This window comes from Crocodylus porosus, unplaced genomic scaffold, assembly GCF_001723895.1.
Source record: "Crocodylus porosus isolate Cpor-Errol unplaced genomic scaffold, CroPor_comp1, whole genome shotgun sequence".
Classification (NCBI taxonomy): Eukaryota; Metazoa; Chordata; order Crocodylia; family Crocodylidae; genus Crocodylus; species Crocodylus porosus.
The window spans coordinates 219,818,104-219,840,174 of record NW_017728886.1 but is presented as its reverse complement, the minus strand read 5'-3'; the positions used below and the strand labels follow the sequence as shown (position 1 = coordinate 219,840,174).

The following is a 22,071-nucleotide window of genomic DNA, read 5'->3' as shown; positions in this document are numbered from 1 at the left end:
CCCCAGAGCCTGAAAAAGGGACAGGCAGCCCCCGCAGCCAAGAGCCAGGGGCTCCGTCTGGGTGGAGCCCGGAACCATGGGCTCCGTCTGGGTGGCTGTCTCTGAGGTGCCCAATGTGGGGGCCGCAGAGCCCGAGGGGATGTTGGCTGCAGTCTGTTTAAAAGTAGTATTTTAATAGGAACACAGTCCCTTTTTGAGTCATCTGCTATATTTAATGTAGAATAATGTTCTTATAGTTCTTATATTTAAACCTAACAAGAACTGGATGTGCTGGGGCATGTCTAAGGATGCCTAAGTAGCAGTTGGGGTACCTGGTGTCTGTAGCAACTTTTTGCAATCTCCATCTGCAGGATATTAAACACCCTGTGAATGAAACAAATGAGGAACGGAGTGTTAAACTTTACTTTGAGCTTTCTTGTGGGAAATGCTACTAGTACAGTTACCATTTATTTTTCCTGCGCTTAGGAAGGTGTCTCAAGATTTGGAGGAGGGAAGGATAGGAATACCTCACACAAGTGTAGTGCTCAGGAATGTTTCTGTGGGAGCGTGGTCCCTGCTACACTGCAACTTGTAGGTAACTTAAGAAAGCAGAGTTGTGTAGACATGCGACACTGCAACTTCGGTGCAGTTTCTTGCTATTATAGCCCTTCAGGATGGCAAAGTTATTGTGCTATATTAACAGACATAACAGAATTCCAGCTGTTATATTGAGAGCGCTGTCTCACTAATATTGAGCTTGGGGTGGTAATGGCTTTGAAGGAGAGAAGAAATCAAGTGATTCCTTGGTTACAAACATTTGTTCAGCTATTAAGCAACTAAAGTTTAACCTTCTTCTGTGATGGATGATTGAATAAAGAATTTGAGGATACCAGACACACACATTATCTATAAATCATTATATGAACAACATGTGTGTAGAAGAGATGACAAAGATGTGCTTCTGGTGAATATGAACTTAATTTGTACCTGCTCTAACTATGTGGCTACCACTTAATCTTCTTTTAATGTTTGTTTGCCAGATGTAATCATAGGTACTTAGAGATTTGAATCCTCACTTTACTATGTAGTGCATATGGAGTCTGCAGCAGAGGTGGGGCAGGTGGTGCTTTGTCTTCATATATTGACAAAGTAGAAAATCTATATTTGAGAAGGAAAAAATGCCAGACTACTTGAGAGAAGCATTGAGTGTTCTGCAGAGGCCTTGCATTGAGGTTATAGTTCTCCCTCAGGACTCTGGAATAGTGAAGTCTGAAACCATCAATTTCAGAGGCTAGGGACAGAAGTTATACACCAGTTTAAGTGATCAGGAACTGGTTTAAACCTTTAACAGAACAGAAGCTCATTGCACATAACCCAGTTTCAAAATGGCTGAAATTGGTTTAAGATGAACCTGGTTGAATGTAGTATCAGACTGAACTGATTTGGGTCAAACCGCTTTATGGAACTTCTGACCCAGACCCCTTCCTGGTTTAAGTTTAAATTGGAGTCCCCCAACATCTCGGCATGCTTTGTAGCCCTGGGCTGGGCTGAGCTGTCTGCTCCAGAGAGCGGGGCTGGCCCTGCCCCTCTGTGCTCTAGCCACAGGAGGGGTGGGGGCATGGCCAGACCCAGCCTGGCATTACCCCCTGAGGCAAAGGGGGCAGGGAGGGGGTTTATTCCTCCCCCCGCCCCCCGGGGGACTGCAGCCAAGGTCTGCATGGCTGGGGTGGAGCAGCCTGTTGGGCATTCCCCACCTACACCTCGCTTTGCTGCTGGAGCGGCTGGGGGCATGGCCAGCCCCACCAGCAGCCTCAAGCAACTGGGGGATTTAGTGGGGTTTAATTCCCCACTCCTTTCCCCTATCCCACTGGCAGGGACCCCAGCTCAGGCCTGCCCAGCTTTCCCCGCTTCTGGCTCAGCATGGCATGCCCAGAGCACCCCTCCCAGCCAGGGGCTGATCCTGCTGCACCTTTCCAGCTGCTGGGGCCAGGGCTTTGCTTGGGGCAGCCCAGGAGCAAAGGCCAGATTGTGGGGAAGGAGGGGAAGTAAAATGGCTCCAAGCCCAGGTGGGGACATGCACAGAGGGATCACAGCAGTGGTGGCTTCATCCTGGATGTGAACCCTGCAGACCAGAGGGACCCAAGCTGCTGGGGGTGGGGAAGGGGCTCAAGTGGCGTGGCTTGGCTTGGCTTGGCTCTGCCAGACTAGCACTGAGCCTGCAGCGGGGGGAACAGCTCCTGCTCTGCGGCCCCTTTAGCCTGCTGTAGAGTGACGCTTTGGTGGGCTCTTGCCCCTGCAGTTGCATGCATGTCATGGGCTTGCCCCCCAACCCTGAACACTACTATCTGCATTCCCCCAAGCCTCCAGGCACCAAGCTGCGTGCGCACTGCTGACTCTTCCCCTGTTTGGCAGCAGTGATTCAGCATGGCTCTGTGTACCAGGTTCAGGGCACTACCCCTGTGGCTTCCCTGCCACCACCGTCTGCCCACCTGGCAGGCAACATCTACTAGTATAGCCAGGACAGGCCCCCTGACATTGGTGGTGAGGTAGTGCCTGGTGCCTGGTACACAGGGCTATGCTGCACCACTGCCACCAGGTAGGGAAAAGTGAAGAGGGTGTGCCCAGCTTGGCACCCTGCAGTCTGGTGGATGCAGGGAACAGTGCTCAGGGATTAGGGGGTGAGTCCATGCTGTGCACATTGCTGCACAGGTCAGGGTCAGCCCAGGTGCCACACTCCAGTGGTGGAGTGGGGAAAAGGGGGGGCAGCTAAGTGGGGAGGAAACCAGGGCAGGGCTGTGCAATGTGGCAGGCCGTGGCTGCTGGGGAGCAGAGCGGAGTGGAGCTGGGCATGGTGCATGGCCAGGACCTGCTGGCGATGGGGCAGGGCCGGGCCTGGCCTGGCCATGATCCTGCTCATTGGCTGGGTGCCGCTGCATCCAAACTGAGCTACACTGCTTCCCCACACTCCTGGCCTGTTCAAGCCCTTCTCTATAGGCCTGGCCCTACCCGAGCCTCCAGGCATCTCACCACACTTCACTCCCACTTACCTGTGGTGCCAATGTGTGTGCTCGGCCCTGTGGACCAGCAGCAGCAGTGGGACCTCTGTAAGCAGAGCAGCCTGTGATGGTTGCACCCTGGGACCAGTCCTGGGCCCTGCTCCCAGGGAGGCATGCAGCTCCAAGTGGGACATACAGTGCCACCCTCGTGCCCTGCTCTAGGAGCCCCTGTGTGCTACCCCCCCCACCTGGGCTTTGGGCTGTTGCTTGCAATGCCCCCCCCCTCCCCAATCTGGCCTTTGCTTCTGGGCTGCCCCAAATGAAACCCTAGCCCTGGAGGCTGGGAAGTTGCAGTGGGATCACCCCCTGGCTGGGAGGGAGGCTCTGGAGGTCCTGGACCATGCTGAGCCACGAGCAGAGGGAAAAAAGCTGGCAGACCCTGGTTGGGGTCCCTTTAGGCCAGGGTGGGGGTTTAAACCCCTCCCCTGGACACACTCCCCCTCAGCAAAGTTTCTTTCCAGCCTGAAGGGAAGTGAGGGCTGCTCTAGTGCCCCTGGCTTTTAGCCTGAGCCACTGCAGGCATGTGGGTACATTTCCAGAATCAGAAGTGTGAATGTCTACTGACTTGCTTCTCCATTCAATCTATGCAGGTTAGGCTGACCTGGAAAGACTGAATCAATTCAAGCTCGGGCTTTTTGAATGTCTGTACTTAGCAAGAATGGTTAGCCTGTGGTTACTTTCTGAAAAATATAGAAATTCCCCCCCAATAATTAGTGAATAGTTTCTAGGGAATCCTGGCAACTGTTTGGTTTTCCCTCAAGTAATTTTGGTGGCATAACTGGACTTGGGAGTAACCACCAATACAGGAGGATCTGACAGAACTGCAGGCTTGCTGGATGCTTCGGAATAGAGAGGCCCCAGCACTAAGACTTCAGTGAGGTTTTTCTGCCCTCTCCTGTAAACTTGAGTGGCAGTTTCCAGAACAAATGTAGGCTGGGTATCCAAACCCCTAGGACCCAGGTTTTTTGCTTAGAATCATGGTTAGGGCTGGAAGGAACCTCAGGAGGTCACATCTAGTCAACCCCCTGCTCAAAGCAGGACCATCCCCAACTAGATCATCCCAGCCAATGGATGTTTAATGGCATCTGTGCTTTTCTGTAAGTTTCTTGCATTGTTCTCTGTCTGTTAGATTTTTTTTCATAGTTGACTTGATTCCCAAGAGTGACTAAAGACTGCTTAGAAGTAAAAGGGCTGTTCTTCCAAATCCAATTGCTTAACTCCTGGGAGCTAGCAGTGCTTGAATACTTATAGAATGACCTGTTTGATGTGGATAAGGCTGTTACAAGCTTAGTCTCCACACTGGGGAACAATGGTAGAAAAAACTAGTTTCTTTACTCATTTAAAAAAAAAAAAAAGGTGCTGTATTGGTAGAATACCATTAGGGGGAGCCAGGCTACCATTCCAGTACTATTTCTTCAGGTCTTCTAATGGTTAATATTATTTTTAAGTTTTTTAATGCTGTTTGCTTTTGCTACTACTAAAATGGGTAGCTCTTTATGCCTCCAGCTGAACAGACTCTGTTAAACTCCCTAGAACTGTTCTTATTTCTCTAATGTAGTTTCTTGATTCTGGTATAGTTGGGGTGCTTAGTTGGGTGTTTCTTTTCCTTATCCAGGGTAACTGAGTGGTAGGTGGAGTTCAAAGTGGCAGTAAGGATCCAGGAAGGTAGTGATTACTTGACAGGTGAAGAGAAAATCTGACCATAACTTTCCTCTGTGTATAACAGTGCACTGAACCTTTGAGTCTAAGCTGGAGGAGAATACATGGACTTCTCTGTGTCTAAAATCCAAATCCCTTGCCTGTTTTCCAAGGAGATTTAATGTGGGTGCAGCTCTGGAAATCCATACAAAGACCTGAACAAGGTGTATTAAAAAGGTGCAAACATTCCTTCATCCTTCCTGGAATAGCTGGTGTTGTGATAGTTTTGTTGTAGTTTCTCTCTGATTGAAATCCCAGTAAGTTGCACTGGTGCAACTGCTTATGCTGTCTGCGAGCCATTGCAATGGGGAGAGACTACATGGACGATATAGAGGTTTTTAATCTTTACTGAAATAGTTATTGTCCTAAGCTTCAAAAAGGGAATACAAAGCATGTTGTCATTCACCTAAGCTGTTGAGGATTAGAAAGGGCGGTTTGTATGAGCAAGGCTTGTTTGTACTGCTTTAGTCCTTTCCTGCAAAGTCACTCTGAAGACTAGTTTTGATGAACATGGACAAAAACTGAATAAAGTTTTGAGGATGACGGCCTGTTCCAATGCTGAACTCTGGTTCTTAATGTATGGGGATCCCTCTTAACAAAACTGGTAGTAACTAAACTACCAGCTCTGCTGCTGGAATATTATGCGCACACTTCTGCTTCTGTAAAATTAGATTTCACTATTGGGTTTAAGTACATTACGGATTTTGATCGCCTTGGTCATAACACAAATTCATGTCATGAAGGAAGTGCTACATCCTCTTGATTATTAAGCAATGCAAGCTAATTGGGATGAACTAAACTGCTACAGAGAAACTTAAACACTCAACAGGACACCAGCATTGCATGATGATTTCTCAAAACCACCCAGAATTCAATCTGTTAGATTTCTTCTGTGGTTTTTAACCAGAAGCTGGAAAATCCTGACCGGCTCTAGTAACAAGCTCATCATGTTGCTTCTTGTAGCTGTCTCTTGTCCAAATCTCATTACTTGGAACAAATTATATATTAACATAATGTTTACAGTAGAAAGTGCTGAGCATCCCATTGTTCTTAATGTTTTTGTATTGAAATAAAAATCGTTGATTTTCCTCAAAAGAAATCACAACAGTCCCGTAGTACAAGATGCTTGCCCGTGAGGCCTCAGGCTAGTAAGGTATTGTGGAAGCTGTGAGATACTAGAATGCTTCATAGTGACAAAGTTTGATACTTGCTATAGTGTTTCTGCAGCAGGAAGCCTGGCCTGCAGCCAGAACATGGCTCTGGCCAGTCAGGCTCTGGTTTTGGGTGGTGCATGCTGCCACCATACTGCCTTGCTGGGTTTTTTTGGGCATGGGTATTTTTTTTACCACAGGATCTCCCAGGGTCAACCCCCATAAGCCTGCATGTGCAGTGTGTGATGCCACAGGTGGGTCTGGAGCATCACATACCATATGTCCATGCTTGTCTGGATGTGCCCCATGGAGGCTGTCTTTACAGTCCTCACTGGATTTCAAAATCTGAAGCTTCAGTAGATTTGGGTGGGTTGGGTGTGTTCTGCCCTATCCTTGCTAGAACCAGCTGCTGTAGCTCTATAGACAAGTCTGTGGAAGGCTGTGTGTGTACAGGATATGAATGAAGGGAGGGTGTTGTTTATAAGGTGTGTGAGTACAAAGAGCAATGGGGCCAGAAGGCAAAAATACTTTCTTGAGAGAAGATGGTGCTCCACCTTCCTAAAATCTTGCTTTTGTAAAGGGTTTTTCTTGTTTTTTAAGACTTTTTTTTTTTTTACTTGACTTTTCAAGGCTTCTTAGTTTAAATTCAAAGTGATGCAATGCAACTTTTGGCTTAGACTGTCTATGTGATGTTAAGGTTTTAGCTGGTTTATGCTTTACAACTAAAAGAAAATTGGAATACTAAAAAAACAGGAAATTGAGGGAAATTGGGGAATACTGAAAGAACAGACTGCTGTCTGTTAAAAGGTAGGAATTAAAGTGCTGGCTAAAGTCAGGATAACTTGCCGTAATCACTGACCCCATCTTGTCTTGCCTCCTCCCAAAGTTCATGACGTGGTAATGTAATAGTATTCCTAATTTTGTAGTGTTAAGAACACTTGGTCACAACTGGCCCCTAGCTCAACCATAGAGTATGGCTCTGCCCTGCTAATTGACTTAGTAATAATCTACCAGCCCACATAAGAGCGGTAGTCAATTCTTCTTAAAATTTTCAGCATACAATTTCTTCTTTTCAAAAAAATGTCCCCCTGACCAAGGAACCTAAATGTCTTGCTCTGTGTAGTACCACTCCCTGACTGTCTAAGGAGCGTTTTCTCCGCCTCCCAGAAGGACCAATGCTGGTGTTTCATTAACATCTATTTAGTTTTTATTTGGGCAATATTTAATGCAGTAAAAATTAAATCTGTCTGTGAACTGGGATTTAGTCACTGTTTAACTGGCCCTGTTCAACGTAATTGCCATGTACTGCCTTCATTTTTCATGCTTGACAAATCGGACTGAAACGACCACCTTTGTAGTTGCTATACAGATATAGGAAGACTGTCATGAAGTGCTAGCATTAGATTGCTAGGAAGAAATACATGGTCATGGGAACTAATGTGAGCAGCAGCTAGGTCACTTTTTTCTTTCCGAAGAACAGGAACTATCTATTAATTAGTAGTCCTATCAGGAATAACATATGTAGTAGTGTTGTCTTTTTAAGAATAGTAGAGGCAGGGCGGAGATGGATGGATGCATTGAGTCTGAGAATATCCTTTGGTCCACAGGAAACAAAAGATATTGCTAATGGAGCAGAAACTAACATTACTCTTGGTTCCTACTATACTTACTGCGGGTTCACAAACCCAAGAAAGTGAAAACTGAAGGACAAATTGATGCTCTCATGATGGAAAAGACCAGTTGCACTACAGGTGACACTTGAGTAGGTTTTACTGCTGCTCTGGGATGTTTCAGTTCTATCTTACATCTTCACTACCTTCTAAACTTTATCTTATGATCAAGAACAGCAGTCCTGCATGTATAGATTTTAGCAGGGACTGCTGTTTAGCCTGATTTTATATAACACAGGTCACACTCTTGCTCTATTTTCTGCAACTTCTGATCACTTATTAGCTTCTGGGCCTAGCAGAAGTGAAGTTTCCTTCAGACTTTAAGGCAGTCTTTGACAGGAGTGCTTTGCATGTCTCTTGAATAACTAATTTTTCTTTTTCTGGCTACATAGAAAGGTCTCTGCATGAGGATTTTTATAAGTAATCTATACACGCATTGCTGATGCTAAATACTAGCCCTGGGAATGTTTGGAACAATATTTTTTTCCCCCAACTCTTAGCTGAAGAGATTAATGGCAGTACCATGTAAGAATCTTGGTGGTTACACTGGGCTGAGTCCAGTCAAGGCATGTTTCATTGCATTCAATTGAACTTTGCTGTAACCAGCTCAGACATCTTAGTCGCAAGTAATTCATCTTCTGGGCAGTCTTTCAAATAATGCTTTTTAAAATTTGTATAAATAACCAAGGGGGTGAGTACTTAATCTTATTGATCTGCTGTTCATGCTGTCTCAACAGTTGTAAAACAGCCAGCATTTCCTCTGCACACTTTAATGTTCTACTGTTCAGAATTTGAAATGCTGATTATACCAGTGCTCTACCATCAGAAGTTTCTGTTGCAGGTATGTCTAAAAATTATTGCCCTGATTTATTATAGATATCCCATCCTCTGAATTTGCGACCTTTCAGCAGACTGGCTTGCTGATGTTGCATGTAACAGCATCAGCAAAGCTGTAAGACTTGGATTTCACTTTTTCTGAATTGTCTGGAAAGTTAGCAATCTTGATCATCTTTTTTAGAGTAACTTGAACCTAAACCAGCCCTGTTTCTGCAACTCAGTAACACAGAAGCAGTTACTGTAGTGTTAGGATGGGATGCAAGGTGCAACTGAAGGGAGCGGGGCTACAGCTATCAAACTCTTACTTTAGACGTCATTAACGTACTCTTATGCAGTGCAAAACCTTACATTTTTTGGCAGTTTGTTTTGCAATCAGATCTCTCAATTCATGTGGGAACTGTGCCACAAAGACCATTTATAATAGCTCCTGAGGGAGGGAGGGGAGGTATGGCTGTAGGAGTGACATCCAAGGGAATGGGGAGGGGACTTCTTACACATCAGGCAGGGAAATGGGTGTGGTAGAAGCTTTTTAATGGAAATACGGCAACTCCCACTTAACATGGTTTTGCTTACTGCTGTTTTAATGAGTGCTATAGCACTCGTTTAAAATACGTACCTGGTTTTCAGTTAATGCTTAGAGCGTTTTGTTATAATACTCAGTGCAGGGCTGGGGAGAAAAAGTGGCGGCAGCAAGTGAAATGGTGAGTGACAACCAGTGGGGGCAGCAGGCGAGTGGGATCTGCTCCTGCACGTGGTGCCTGAGCCAGCAGGGAGGAGTGGCGGTGGTGGGAAGCAGGGAGAGGAAGGCAGTGTGACCGCGGAGCCTGGGCTGGTGCCCAGGGCAGGGTGGCAGGAGCACAGCAAGAAGGGACAGGTGGGCAGGGGGCATGAGCACACCTGGCTTGGCAGGGAGGGGGGAATGCAGGGCTTGGGGTGGCAGGCCACATGTGCGTTGTCCCCTGCCCCAAGCCACAGTTGGGCTGGGACTGGACCTGTGCCCTGTTCCAGTCACGCACTTGTCCACAGGGCATGGACACCTTCCTGAGCCTGCAGCAATCCAGCAGCAGCACATAGTTCCAGTTCTGGGTGTCCTGGAGGAAGCCCGTGCTGGGCAGAGTGGGGTGTGAGTGCTGGCAGGCAGGTGGCCCCACTGCTTCCCCCATGCTGGCAGGAGCCTGCTTGCTGTAAATTACTAGCTGGTGGGGCCCAGGGCCGGGTGGCAGGAGCATGGGGTTTGGGTCGGCAGGTTGTGTGGAACCAATTATATTTATTTACGTTAAATCCTGTGGGGAAATGGGTTTCACTTAATGCTGTTTTGCTTTGCGCTCAGTTTTTCCGGAACCAGTTAAGAGTGCTAAGTGGGGGTTGCCTGTAGTGAATTTGTGGGGTTAAGAAAGGAAGGCTGGGGTGCATTGGGTGTGGGGATGCTCTTCTAGGTTAGAGGCAGGGAGTGGGAGTGGGCCAGTGGAGTGGATTGCTCTTTACTTTGGGGGTGGGAATTTGTTTTGTGACACTCAACTTTTAAAAATCAAAACAAACTATTAAAATAAATTTCAGCTTTTACTTCTATAAGCTACCACAAGCCCTTTCCATGGAAAGGGCAGCATAAACCAATAAAAATAACCAATAAATTATATCAAGGGAAATCATGACTTTTTTGCTTGCGTGTTTCTGTTTTAGACCTACTTAATTGTTATGGACTCCAAGGGAAAACCAGCTCTTATTGAATCCTCATGCTGGAATATCCAGAAGATGCTAGTGAAATCTTGCTCTAGTTCTGTGTATTCCTTTGATGAGAACAGTTTATGTTGGAGAACAGTTCTCTGTGAATGTTGAAAGACTTATACTGATTGACATCTAGAAAAAAAGTAGGCAAATGTACTAAGCTGAAACTTCCCTTAGAAAACTACTTTTACTTGACTTTCCTCCATATTTCAAACCATCCTTCATTCAGCCTGTCTCCCGTGATTGCTGGAATGTACAGTGTCAACATCATATTCCTATCAGAACACTTAACAATATAGTTTTCCATTTCACGAGTCCAAACAGTGTTCTCCAAGTATGCTACAGCCCTGCAGATATGAGGTACAATGGATTGAATCTGCTTTATTCATACCTACAAGTAGGTAGGCTGGTGGCTCCAACAGGACCATGGTTTATGGGTTTTATGTGGTAAAATGACACCTGAGGGCATGTATCATTGTGCACTGTAAATTCACTGGGGGGGAGGATAAGGGAGAGGCAAACAAATGTTTATAAATTTGCCATGCCATAACTGAAAACTGATTCTAGCAATCAATGCAGTGAATTTCTGGAACAGCTTTCATTTTGTAGTAGAGGACAGACAACCAAATGGGAGGGATGTTGAATCTTTTCATGAGTAGGAGCCACTGTTTGAACAGGCAGACTAAGATGCAAGCCATAACAGTAGATTTCACTCTGAGGCCTATATTTTAGCCAGGCTTTAAGAGGCAACATAATAACGCTTATCACTAATAATAATAAATTCTTTGTGGGGCTACTTAATGTGCAAATGTTTAAACACCTGTGAGAACATCTGCAAGATAAAGGCTTAAGCAGACCTAATTTCTGCCCTTTGCCCCCCAGGCTCTGATGGGAACCCAAAAGCCTCACTAAAGAGCTGCAGCAAGTCAACAGCTGTGAAAAGAAATCTGTATAAATTGGGGGTCTACAACCTGTGGCCCACAGGCTCGATTTGTGTGGATGTCCTAGCACTTGTATGCATACTTGTCTGGTCATCTCTGACCCCAAATAGATACCCTGCATGTTGCATCTCTGCTTCCAATAGCTCTCAGTGGTTCCCCAATCTAGGAAAAGAGCTGTGGTAGGGCATTTTAAAGATCGGTGTCTTTTGACTTTGCAAGAGCTACATCAAGCTACTTCACAAACAACATGCGGCTTACAAACCATGGATTAGCTGGTGTTGACTACAACCAATTTTAAGCAACAGCGAATGCTTCCAGTTGCATCTTCCTGCCATATACTTAATAACAGCTGCCCCAACTGTTTTTGGTCTTTAGTGTGGCACTTAACTCTGACATGGGAAACTTAATGTTAAAAAACAAACTAACAAAAAATACCCTGCTTGCTTTCTACTCTCCAAAGGCATTTAATCCCTGCTCTTCTCCCTTTTTCCCCATCCTCCCCTCAGTTACTCCCTTCCTCTCCTGCTTTGTTTGACCATATTTTCCTTTTATTCTTTAGAAGTTCCTTTAATCTAAGGGGAGCAATGTGTGTCTCCTTCCTCCTCCCTCCCCCCCCCCCAGTGGAAAAAATGCTCTGCCATTTCCATTTGCACAGAGTTCCTCTTAGGAAGCACTTTCCTGCAACTCATCCATCCAAGAACTATCCCTGTTCATTCTGAGGAAGGCAGTCAGTCATGTTTGTCTCCCGCTGGCGGAGAAGTGTGGGGTACACCTTACTGTGTAATCTCACCGTGGTCCTGCGGCTCTAATTTTAGCAGCAGTTTCTTTCCCCAATTTGGTCTTTGTATAAATGCTATGTCCCTGGAAGCTATTGGAATTTGGTGCTCTAGTTGGTTGAGGGAGAAATCTGCTCAGAAAGAAAGAAGGTTCTTCAGTGGCCTGGTAGGACTCCAGTGGGATGAGAGCATTTGAGTGCCACCATCATATGTTCTTATAAATACCATGTTTAGACACTTGACATGAGGGCTAAGTACACATAGTCAAAAAGCCCAAGGTTGAATCAGTTCAGTCTTTGCAGGTTAGTCTAAGTGCAGAGATTTAACTGAGAAATAACTGAACAGATATTTACTTTTGATCCAGGAAATGCAGCCACGTGCCTGCAGTAACTCAGGCCAGAAGCCGGGGGGAGGGGGAGGCCTAGAGCATCGCTTTCTGGCACATAGCCAGCATGGACTGTATGTTCACTTCCTTTTCCTGCTGTCCCTGAGGTCTCTGGGATTTGCAGTCCAGACTCACAGAAGCAGGACTTGGCAGGGTTGCTCATCACTTCCTTTTCCTGCATCCAGGTGCCTCTGGGATTTGTAGTCCACAGTTGTGGGCCCCCAGTAAGTTTAGCAGGGCAGGGCAGGGCAGCTCTGTGCTCAGGGGAAGTGGGGTTTAACCCTCCCTCTCCCCCACCCCCTTCTCTGCTGGAGCAGACAGCTCAGCCCAGACCTGCAAAGCATGCTGGGGGGGCTGTGATTTAACTTGAACCAGGAAGGGGTCTGGGACAGAAGTTCCATAAAGTGGTTTGACCCAATCAGTTAAGTCTGATACTACATTCAACCAGGTTTATCTTAAACCAGTTTCAGCCATTTTGAAACTGGTTTATGTGCTCTGAGCTTCTGTTCTATGGTTTAAGCCAGTTTCTGATCACAAACCAGTTTATGTGTAACATCTGTCCCTAGCTGAGATGGTTGAAACAAGGAGGAAGATAGTTGGACTGCTAGTGGGGCTTTTCTACAGCAATCTCTCTTGCTGTACCATGACATTCCATAAGTCTGTTACAGGCCTTAGGAGGTAAAAGAAAAGATGGTTTGTCACTGCCATAGCTATCAAAGCTCTAAGAAACAGAATTCATACAAGTGATTGGGGCAACCTACCTAACCTTGAGAACAAGCCCTGGGGGACTCCGCAAGAGTCGGTCCTTGGGCCTGCGCTGTTCAGTTTCTTTATCGGTGATTTGGACGATGGGGTGAAAAGCAACCTGTTTAAATTTGCTGATGATGCCAAAATTTGGGGTGAGGTGAGCACGCTAGTAGGGAGGGAAAGACTGCAGCAAGACTTGGATAGGTTACATGGGTGGGCTAACAAAAACAGGATGTGTTTCAATACTGAATGGTGCTGGGTGCTGCACTTGGGCAGTAGTAACCAGCAGCACACTTACAAGATGGGAAACTCCCTTCTTGAGAGCACGGAGGCAGAAAGGGGAGTCATTATTGACTCCAAGATGAACATGGGCTGATGATGCGAGGTCACGGTTGGCAAGGCTAACTGGACCTTGTCGTGCATCCACAGGTGTATCTCAAGTAGGGCCAAGGAGGTGATCCTCCCCCTCTATGCGACACTGGTCAGGCCACAGCTGGAATACTGTCCAGTTCTGTGCGCTTCATTTCAGGAGGGATGTGGACAACATGGAGAGGGTCCAGAGGAGGGCCACCCGCATGATCCGGGGACAACAGGGCAGACCCTACAATGGTCCTGAACCTGTTCAGCCTTCACAAGAGAAGGCTGAGGGGGGACCTGGTGACAGTCTATAAACTCACTAGGGGGACCAGAAGGTTTTGGGAGAGACCTTGTTTCCCCTGGTGTCCCCTGGAATAACAAGGAATAACGGCCACAAGTTGTTGGAGAATAGGTGTAGATTAGACATCCGTAAGAAGTACTTCACAGTTAAGGTGGTTAGGATCTGGAACCAACTTCCAAGGGAACTGGTGCTGGCTCCTACCCTGGGGGTCTTTAAGAAGAGGCTTGATGCCTACCTCGCTGGGATCATTTGAGCCCAGTTTTTTTCTTGTGCCCAGGCGGGGGGTCAAGCTTCTGACCCTACTTCTATGATTGTATGATATGATTCTATGAAAGTTGCAAGCATGTACACAGCTCTTTCCTTAAATGAGTCTACTTATTTTAAACCCTAGAGACTGGTCCTGTATTATAATATTACTAAGCTTGCACTAAGCGTAATGTTTCATTAGTAACAACAAAACCTGGATTCTGGCTGACAATTGCCACACCAAAAATAGCAAGAGAAATGGGGAAACTGCACATTCAGAACTCTTCTGTTAAGGAAAAAGGCCAACACAGATGGCACACACGGTGGATTATGGCTAGTAATCTTCTTGTGTCCTAGAAGATTAAGGACATCCCGAGGCAACTGCAGTCAGTTGACGTTTACAGTTAAGTGATTGAAAATTCCTGATGTAATTCTGCAGTGGAGCAAGACCTTCCAGAAGCCTGTGCGTGCAATATGCAGCAAATGTTTGTTGAAGGAACGTTCTGTTTTTTTAAACCCAGCCCAGGTTATAGATTTACAGAAACGTAACTGTGCACTGTGCAGACTGCACTAGCTACGACGTGGGCAGAAGTTACTTATTAAATGGGTGTAGTGAACCCAATCGTTAAAGAAATCTCAAAAGTTGTCTGAGGACAGTGGAGAGTTGGAGGGTACAGCATCTCTAAATCATATGGCTTGAATTTCTGAGGGATTGGGATGAATGCTTCTCTGGGTGCTGAGATAAGAAGCCATGCATTTTGAACTAATTGGAAAGGATCAAAAGGATATGGATCCATATGAGGAATATAAATCGCCATTTGACTTCAGTGCTGGGGTTAACAGAAACTACCTCTATCTGTCACCAAATGTGAATGTCTCTCCACCTGAATTGCCTGCCTTGAAGAATTCTGGTAACTTGTCAATCTTTTTTTTTTTCCCTCTTAGAAATAAAGTAACAACTTTTCTGTAATTACATATTTGCAGGAACAGCAAACAACTTCTGGGCCAAATTCTGTCCTGAATCACATTTGAGCAACAGTACAGAAACTAAAGGGATTGTGTGGTATAAATAAGGACAGTTTGGCTTGCTATTTCAGATGGAATAAGTGTACTGGGATGATTGGGGAGGGGGAGTGGAAATCTTTGAACTGATTGTTGTACATGATATAACTCAAATTAATATACCTATGAGAATTGGCACTTCCAGTTCTTACTTTAAACAGGCTTTTATAAGTAAGGGTAATACAGAAAAGCTGTGTGGGTTGACCTAAAGTAACAGATGGTGAAATTAAATCTCAAACATTGGAACACTTTCTCCAGGCCAGGAATTACCTTTGTCAGTTATAACCCATTTTGCAATTAAACCCAGAGTGAAAGGAAGTATCAACAAACTGCCAGGTTTTTTTTTATAGCTACCTGCCCCACCCCCCAAGCATACTTCAGTTTAAAATACCTGTGCTCTAAAATACTGTTCATAGTTGCAATTTATCCTGTGATAAAGTATTGCTCAGTTCCAGTAGAGATACCCCTAATATCTCTAAATGGTATTCCCACATAGTTTTTTGCAACTACAGCAGGGAGGCTTTCATGTACATGCAGATACTTAACTGTACTTGTATGGCATAAACAGCAGTTTCTTTTGGGATGAATATTTATTTTGGGGGGAATAATTCTGCTAATGGAGCACTGAAAAAGCCTACATATTACTCTTGTTTTAAACCATAAACAGGTATTTATAAGTAGGGATAGGAAGTGCCAATTTATATACGTGCCTCCAAACACTTGCATACTGTTTCTCCAACCTAAGAATGACCTTTTATTACTTCCTTAACCTATTCTTGATTCTGCATTCCTTCCCACCCACAAGATTCAGCTTGTGCCTAATTGTTAGTAGCAAGGAAACCCAAGGTAGAGGGTTTTTTTGTTTTGTTTTTAAGACATTCTGCCAAACAAGATCAACTCTAGAGAGTTAGGGAAATATAACAAATGAATGAAAGCTGAGCAAGAGAGTGACAAAAATGTTGAATTGGGTTTGCTGTATTACATTTAGTGACTTCTGGAGAAAAGACAGCTGTTTGCTACCTTCATTTTTATTTAAGGTAAGAACAAGGATGTTCTGGATGTGCCCAGTAGATTTATCCCACTCCCTATAAAACTAGGGAAAGGAGACTTAGAAGATTCTCTCAACTTTACTGTTCTCTGGCATTACAGGAAACTCTTTAAACCTACTAGCTTTCATTTATGAAATCTAAACTAGCAATATCCTCTGTGGTCACACAGGTAGAAATCTTTACCAGCTTTGTCTGCTTGGCAGCTAAAAGAAGAAGGATTGGTTAAGGTTCATCTATGCAGCTATATTCATAGACTGATGGGCAGCAGTGGTGTCTGTCTGTCATAGGATTTCACTTTCTTATGAAAGCATTCCTATGTCTGGGCACTGAGGGCTGTGGGGTCTTCTTCTCAAAGGGGAATCCTCCCAGCCCCAGTCACAAAGTCTTATAACATGGCTATGCTTCCTTGGTCAAAAGTAAATAGCTTATACCTTGCAGTCTATTCTTAAGTCTTTGGGGGTTTTGTTTTTTTGTTGGGGGGGAGGAGGGGATGAAGAATAAATTGGGAGGAAAACCTTCAAGCCAAAAAGCAACACAGTAAGATGGTTGAGAATGTGGGGATTGGAGCTGGTTGGCACTAATGGTGCTTTGATTAGGAGATGTTCTTAACTTGCTAACAAAAATAGATTTCTCAAGCTGTTGGAGATAGGTTTCAATCTGAATGACCCCTTTTGGCTCAGTTTCAACAAGATTCACTTCTCTTACTGTTGGGTAGTTAATTCACTTATCCTGTTTTTTTTGTTTGGTCTTCTGACCGGTCTAGTTGTGTTGACAAAATGTATTTACTTCATTTGTTAAAGGTGACACATGGCTTTAAAACTAACTAGGTTCCTGAGGGAATGCTCTCACCTCATCCTTCTTCTTTGCAAACAGCATTATTTCTTTGCGAACAGCATTATTTTTTTGTTTTAGGGACTATTTCTAGTCTGACTAGGAAATTGGTTTTCAGTTTGGTTTAACTTTAATCATTGGTGAGCTAACAGGATCTTCATATTTAAACTTGAAGTAACCAACTTGTAAAGTATAAGCAGACTAGACAGCTCTGCAAACTGTTAATAAAGTTGTATTTAAATATATAAGAATTAAACTGTATTCTTGAACATGGACAGTCAGAACTGAGTTGGGTTAGTCACTGGCTAGTGATATTTCAGCATTGTTTACCCAATTCAGATGAAAAGCTTTTTGCCTGCTATTAGGAAGCTAATTCCCTAAAACTCCAACTCTGTATTATAGAGAGGCTGGTAATGAATCCTTCATCATTATCCTAAGTTACCCTACCACTCCTCATCCATACTGCAACACAAGAATGTCACCTGTCATAGACCAGCAGCACTTTCCTGAAAGTCAGATGTGATGGTAATAGTAAAAATGGAATAAGGAAAGGAGTCAAATTTTAAAATGATGGAAGTAAGCAAACCTCTGCACCAAAGACAGACTAGTAAGGTTAAGAGGAAAAATGTTTAGAATGGCAAGAAAGATGTTAGAAGTGTGCATGAGGTAGGATGGGTATGAGAGAGGGTGTTGGGGGACACTGGCAGAGAATCTGTTTCCTGGAAACACAGCTGCCAACTACTGTTTCTTGTGGTACAGAGGTAAATACCTACAAGGATTGTACAAAGGTTGGAAGAGGTCTTGAGGGTCATCTAGTCTAACTTACTCTTTTACTCTGGAAGAAGTTTCCATGTCAGGGTTGAGGCAAGTTTGTGCTTTGTTAAACCCATTCTGGAAACATATGTTACATTTGGCTAGCATTAAATTCACTCACTTTGTTTATGGATAGATAACTGGGAAGGCAGTGGCCAATTGGATCATAACAAACTAGTGTCCTGCTTCCAAACTTCTGCTAAATACCTACAATTTTTTTGGGGGGGGTTAGTCTTTGACTAGAATGTTAGTTAAATGTTTTTCTCCTGTGTTTTGTTTTTACACTCATATATGGTGGCATATATAGCAACAAGTCTTGAAGTACAAGGAAAAGACACTAAATTGTAATGGTAATCAGATCAGAGTGATTGATTTACTGGCTTGCAAATATTTTTGCAAGTGGCTTTGACACTGACTGTGTATCTACCACTTGGCCTCCAACAGGGTGTCTACATATACTTTGACAACAGAAACTTCTGACACAAACTACCACAAAAAGGATCCAGCAGTCTGCATGCCAAACATCCTTAGTTACTTCTGGCACACGTGGGTCTTAAGGCAAAACCTTGCTTTAAAAGCCAACAAGCATACTCGGGGATGATGCTGTAAGACTGGTGCTTCTGAAGTGCTAGTGATTTGCCATATGAGAACTGGGTATATTAAGGCAGTTTCTGGATAAATGACTTGGTAAGAATTATGTGTCCTGAAGGTAACAGTTGAGCTAAAATGCAGAATATACCAGTTTTCTGAATGGTAGAGCATAGCAAAGGTTGGCCAAATATTCTTTTCAAAGGCTGTCAGTCTGTGGCTTCAGCCTTGGCCAATCAAGTCTAACTCTTCTCTCTCTCAGCTAATCTAATTTAGGCCACAAGTAGAAAATGGTCCTAAATCTGAGTATTTGACTGAAATATGACTAACTTGAAATTCAGTGGAAACAGGGTGAGTTTATGAAGGAATCCTGACTTTGAATTACAAAAGAACCTTTGAAATCTCTGTTGGGAAAACATTTGCATTGTCCCTCTAGTGAATTTTTTGAATCCTCAGAAGTACCTGCAGAAATAAGTAGTTCAGTTCCCTCTAGTAGCAAGAGACTATACAACTGCATGTACATACTGTATACATTTTAATGCACAACTAAATAGCTAAAAAATTCTACCCATGCACCCAGGATATCTGCCTTGTATAACTAAGTAGTTTGGGGGGAACAGGTGGTTCAGAAAAATCTAAGTTTTACATGCCAGTTTCTTTTCTTTAGCTCAGTAAATTAATCAACTCAAACACTGCATATAGGGGAAGGACAGTGTGAGACAATTCTCTGTTTGGGGTTTGCTGTGACAACCATGAAGCCCTGAGATACTTGACAGGGTGATTAGTGTAGATACATAGTTATGAACTGGAAATAACATTGCCCTGTGTTTTTTGTTTTGCTGAATTCCATATAAAATATATTTGCCAGGGTGTCTTTAACTACCAAAACAAACTTAGCCATGGGATCAGAGAATTAGATGGGTAGTTCCTTCTTACATGCCACCCAGAGACCAGATTTCTCCAAACCAAATGTTGCTACTTGTGCAACCCACTTAAAGCAGGGGTTTCCAGCCTTTTTTTAAGAAGTGTACCCTTCTGATGGTAGCAGCTGGACATGGAGGGGAAGAGGGGTTTGCATGTGGCAGCAGTGGCCTGGGGAGGTGATGGCAGCAGCAACTGCCACGTGCGAGCTCCCCTTCTCTCCCGTGTCTGGCCAACTGGGTGGCACCTGTGCAGCCTGTAGAAGGGAGCTGCTTGCCTTGCCTCCCTGGCCCTGCTCCTGGAAAGCGGCAGTGCGGCGTGGTGGGTGGCAGTGCTCCATCCACACATACCCCCTAGCACTTTTCCAAGTACTCCCAGTTGACAACCCCTGATGTGGATCAAAGAGCTTGCATGGGTACCTGCTTAGAAGACAAGGAACAGAATCCAGCTCACTAGATTAATCTGGAATATCTGGCACAGCAGTCATTAGACCAGTCATCACTAACCAGTGGATCTTGATCCACTGGTAGATCTTGGAGCCTCTTGTGGTAGTTCTTGAAGTTTCTTGGAGTCGATCCGAGACTGGGGTGGGGGCTGAGTGCCCATGTTCATTCACGGGTGAGCCCAGCCCAGGAGGTCAATCTGTGGGGGAGGGAAGGGGTTGGGGCTAGATAGAGGCCCTCCTGGTGAGGGATAGTGCTGCAAGGGTAAGTTGAGTGGGTCCCTGGCTAGGTAGGATTTACCTGCTGGGGGGGTATGCCCCCAAATAACGTTTTCTCCCTCTGCCTCAATCTACCCCTACCTTCCCTCCCCCACCGATTTATTTGCTGGGTGGGGGGCGGGGGAGGTGGCGGCAGTGCACAGTAGATCTTGGGCTGTTTTTAAATGCCAAAGGTGATCTCCTACTTCGACAGGTTGGAGATCACTGCATTAGACATATTTGGAAACCATATTAACAAAGGCATTATTTCCTCCCCCTTTCCCTCCCTCCCTCCCTCCCTTCCTCCCACCCCTGAAGAGAGAGCTGGCTAGTTCCTTTCTTTCCCCAAGTTTCTCTTGAAGTTCTAAGGGGTATGCAGAATGACTCTCTTCCCAGATGTACCCCTTTGGATACTATGTATAAAGTGTGCTTTGAAAGTGCAAAAGGCTGGGCTTTTTGGGGTTTTTTTGCAATGTATAGTAATTTTGTGATGCAGGTAACTTGGGGACATGATAAAGTAATATCCTCTTCAGGCATTTTGCTGTTGGTGACTGCAGGAATCTAGTAATTAGAAGATCACTCCTTGGATCTCTAGTTTTACCACTTCGCGCGCAAGTTTTGAGCGAGTTGCTGTTTTGGTCATATTCATAAAATATATAGTAAATGGTGACAGTTAAGAAATCTGGTTTTAACAGTAATGTAAAGATGCCCTTGACACTAGTGTGAAATATCTACCTTTTTTTAGATTTCATGCATATTTAAAATCTGGCATCTTCTCCCCTCCTCTCCACCTTTTGGCAGATTACTAACTATCTAATAACCTTTAATATGTGGCTTTTTCCCTTTCCTCAAGAACTGCTGAGAAGTGATTCCATAACTGAGGTAGGAGAGGATGCTGCTGCTACAGTTAACATGCCAGAACCTCTGTCTGAAGAAGAACAGGAAGAATTAAGAAAAGAACTTGTTAAGGTAAATGCTCCTAACTAATCTTTCAAATGCTGATCTACAGAGTGAATCTTTCTGAAACAACAAGCAGAACATTTGGGATAAGATCCTTTTTTTGTAGAAATGAAAAGAAGAATGGAAGCCTTGCAAGCACTCGGTGCCTAGGCTTCTTTTCAGTTGTAGAGAATTAAGAACAACAGTTAGACATTTTGGCCTAAGCTGTCAATTCAGGTTGATTCCCATAGCTGGTCAATCCTTGACCACTGAGCTGTCTTAAGAAATATCTAGGATCTTTCTACCCTCTGAAATAGGACCTTATCACATGCATCTCTCAAATTCTTTCGTCTTCCTTCAAAAACATTGAAATAGCTAGACAAGTGGAATTATATAATTTTTTTCCAGCAGTTTCAGTTCTTTAAAGGATACTGATTGCTTTTTCTAGATGAGAAGAAATGCTGAACATGGGCCATCCATTGTAATGAACTTTGAGGATGGTATTTAATGAATACTTTTCCTAAAAATGTTGCTTGAATCAGCTACTAACTGATATTCCTTGGCCTTTTTTGCGATAGGTAGAAGAAGAAATCCAGACACTCTCACAAGTGTTAGCTGCCAAGGAAAAGCATCTAGCAGAGATCAAGAGAAAACTAGGAATCAATTCACTGCAGGAACTGAGGCAGAACATTACCAAAGGCTGGCAAGATGTGACATCAACTACAGCGTATGTTTCTGATTTGGTATATCAAGAACTAGTATTTAAGTGGAAAGGTGTCTGAAACTGAAAAGTGGAAGGTCTTTGTGCCATGTTTAAACTTCCTCTTCTAAGGAAAGGAATGAGTTAATGGCTGTCTTCTGAGTAGTTAAGGATTGGATGACTAGTTTTAATAAAATACAAGTTTTGCATTAAATCTTTACTCCAAGGAGGCTACTTTCAGCTTTTTTTTCTAATTACTGAAAACAAAAATTCTAAATGTATAATTTGGTACCTTTTTAGTTGGTGGTGCTGTCAAAGTGGCTCAATCAAACAAGATACCCACACCCTAAATTAGTAAACCTGTTCTAAATTTAGCTTAACAGAAGAAGTAAAGGGCATAGTGGGTTTTCTTAACCAAAGATTTTTTCCAGATACAACTTGCATCAAAGGTGAACTTCCCGTTGTCTTTTAACAATGCTTTTGCCTATAGATTCACAAATAAATATTTTCTGTTAGAGGTTAAAAAATTATATTGAATGGCCTTTCTGACAAAAAGATACTGAGCTCAGGGCAAACCCTCACCTTATTTCCCCCTCCCC

The 22,071-nt window shown here is 44.2% G+C and overlaps 1 protein-coding gene and 1 long non-coding RNA gene across 5 annotated transcripts in view; one reads left to right on the top strand and one right to left on the bottom strand.

Moving 5' to 3' along the window:
- LOC109319825 overlaps positions 1-22,071 on the bottom strand; it is a 61,194-nt gene that overhangs the window by 17,407 nt on the left and 21,716 nt on the right. The window lies entirely within an intron of this gene.
- TPD52 (tumor protein D52) overlaps positions 1-22,071 on the top strand; it is a 52,514-nt gene that overhangs the window by 13,668 nt on the left and 16,775 nt on the right. The window contains exons 1-3 of one of the 4 annotated variants that reach the window (XM_019549573.1): positions 14,436-14,780; positions 20,687-20,802; positions 21,351-21,499. In XM_019549573.1, the coding sequence (XP_019405118.1) occupies positions 14,621-14,780; positions 20,687-20,802; positions 21,351-21,499 (425 nt within the window). In that variant the 5' untranslated portion in view covers positions 14,436-14,620. Of the gene's footprint in view, positions 1-14,435; positions 14,781-20,686; positions 20,803-21,350; positions 21,500-22,071 lie in introns of those variants that run through there. The other 3 variants (XM_019549582.1, XM_019549590.1, XM_019549598.1) reach the window with 3 other exon arrangements.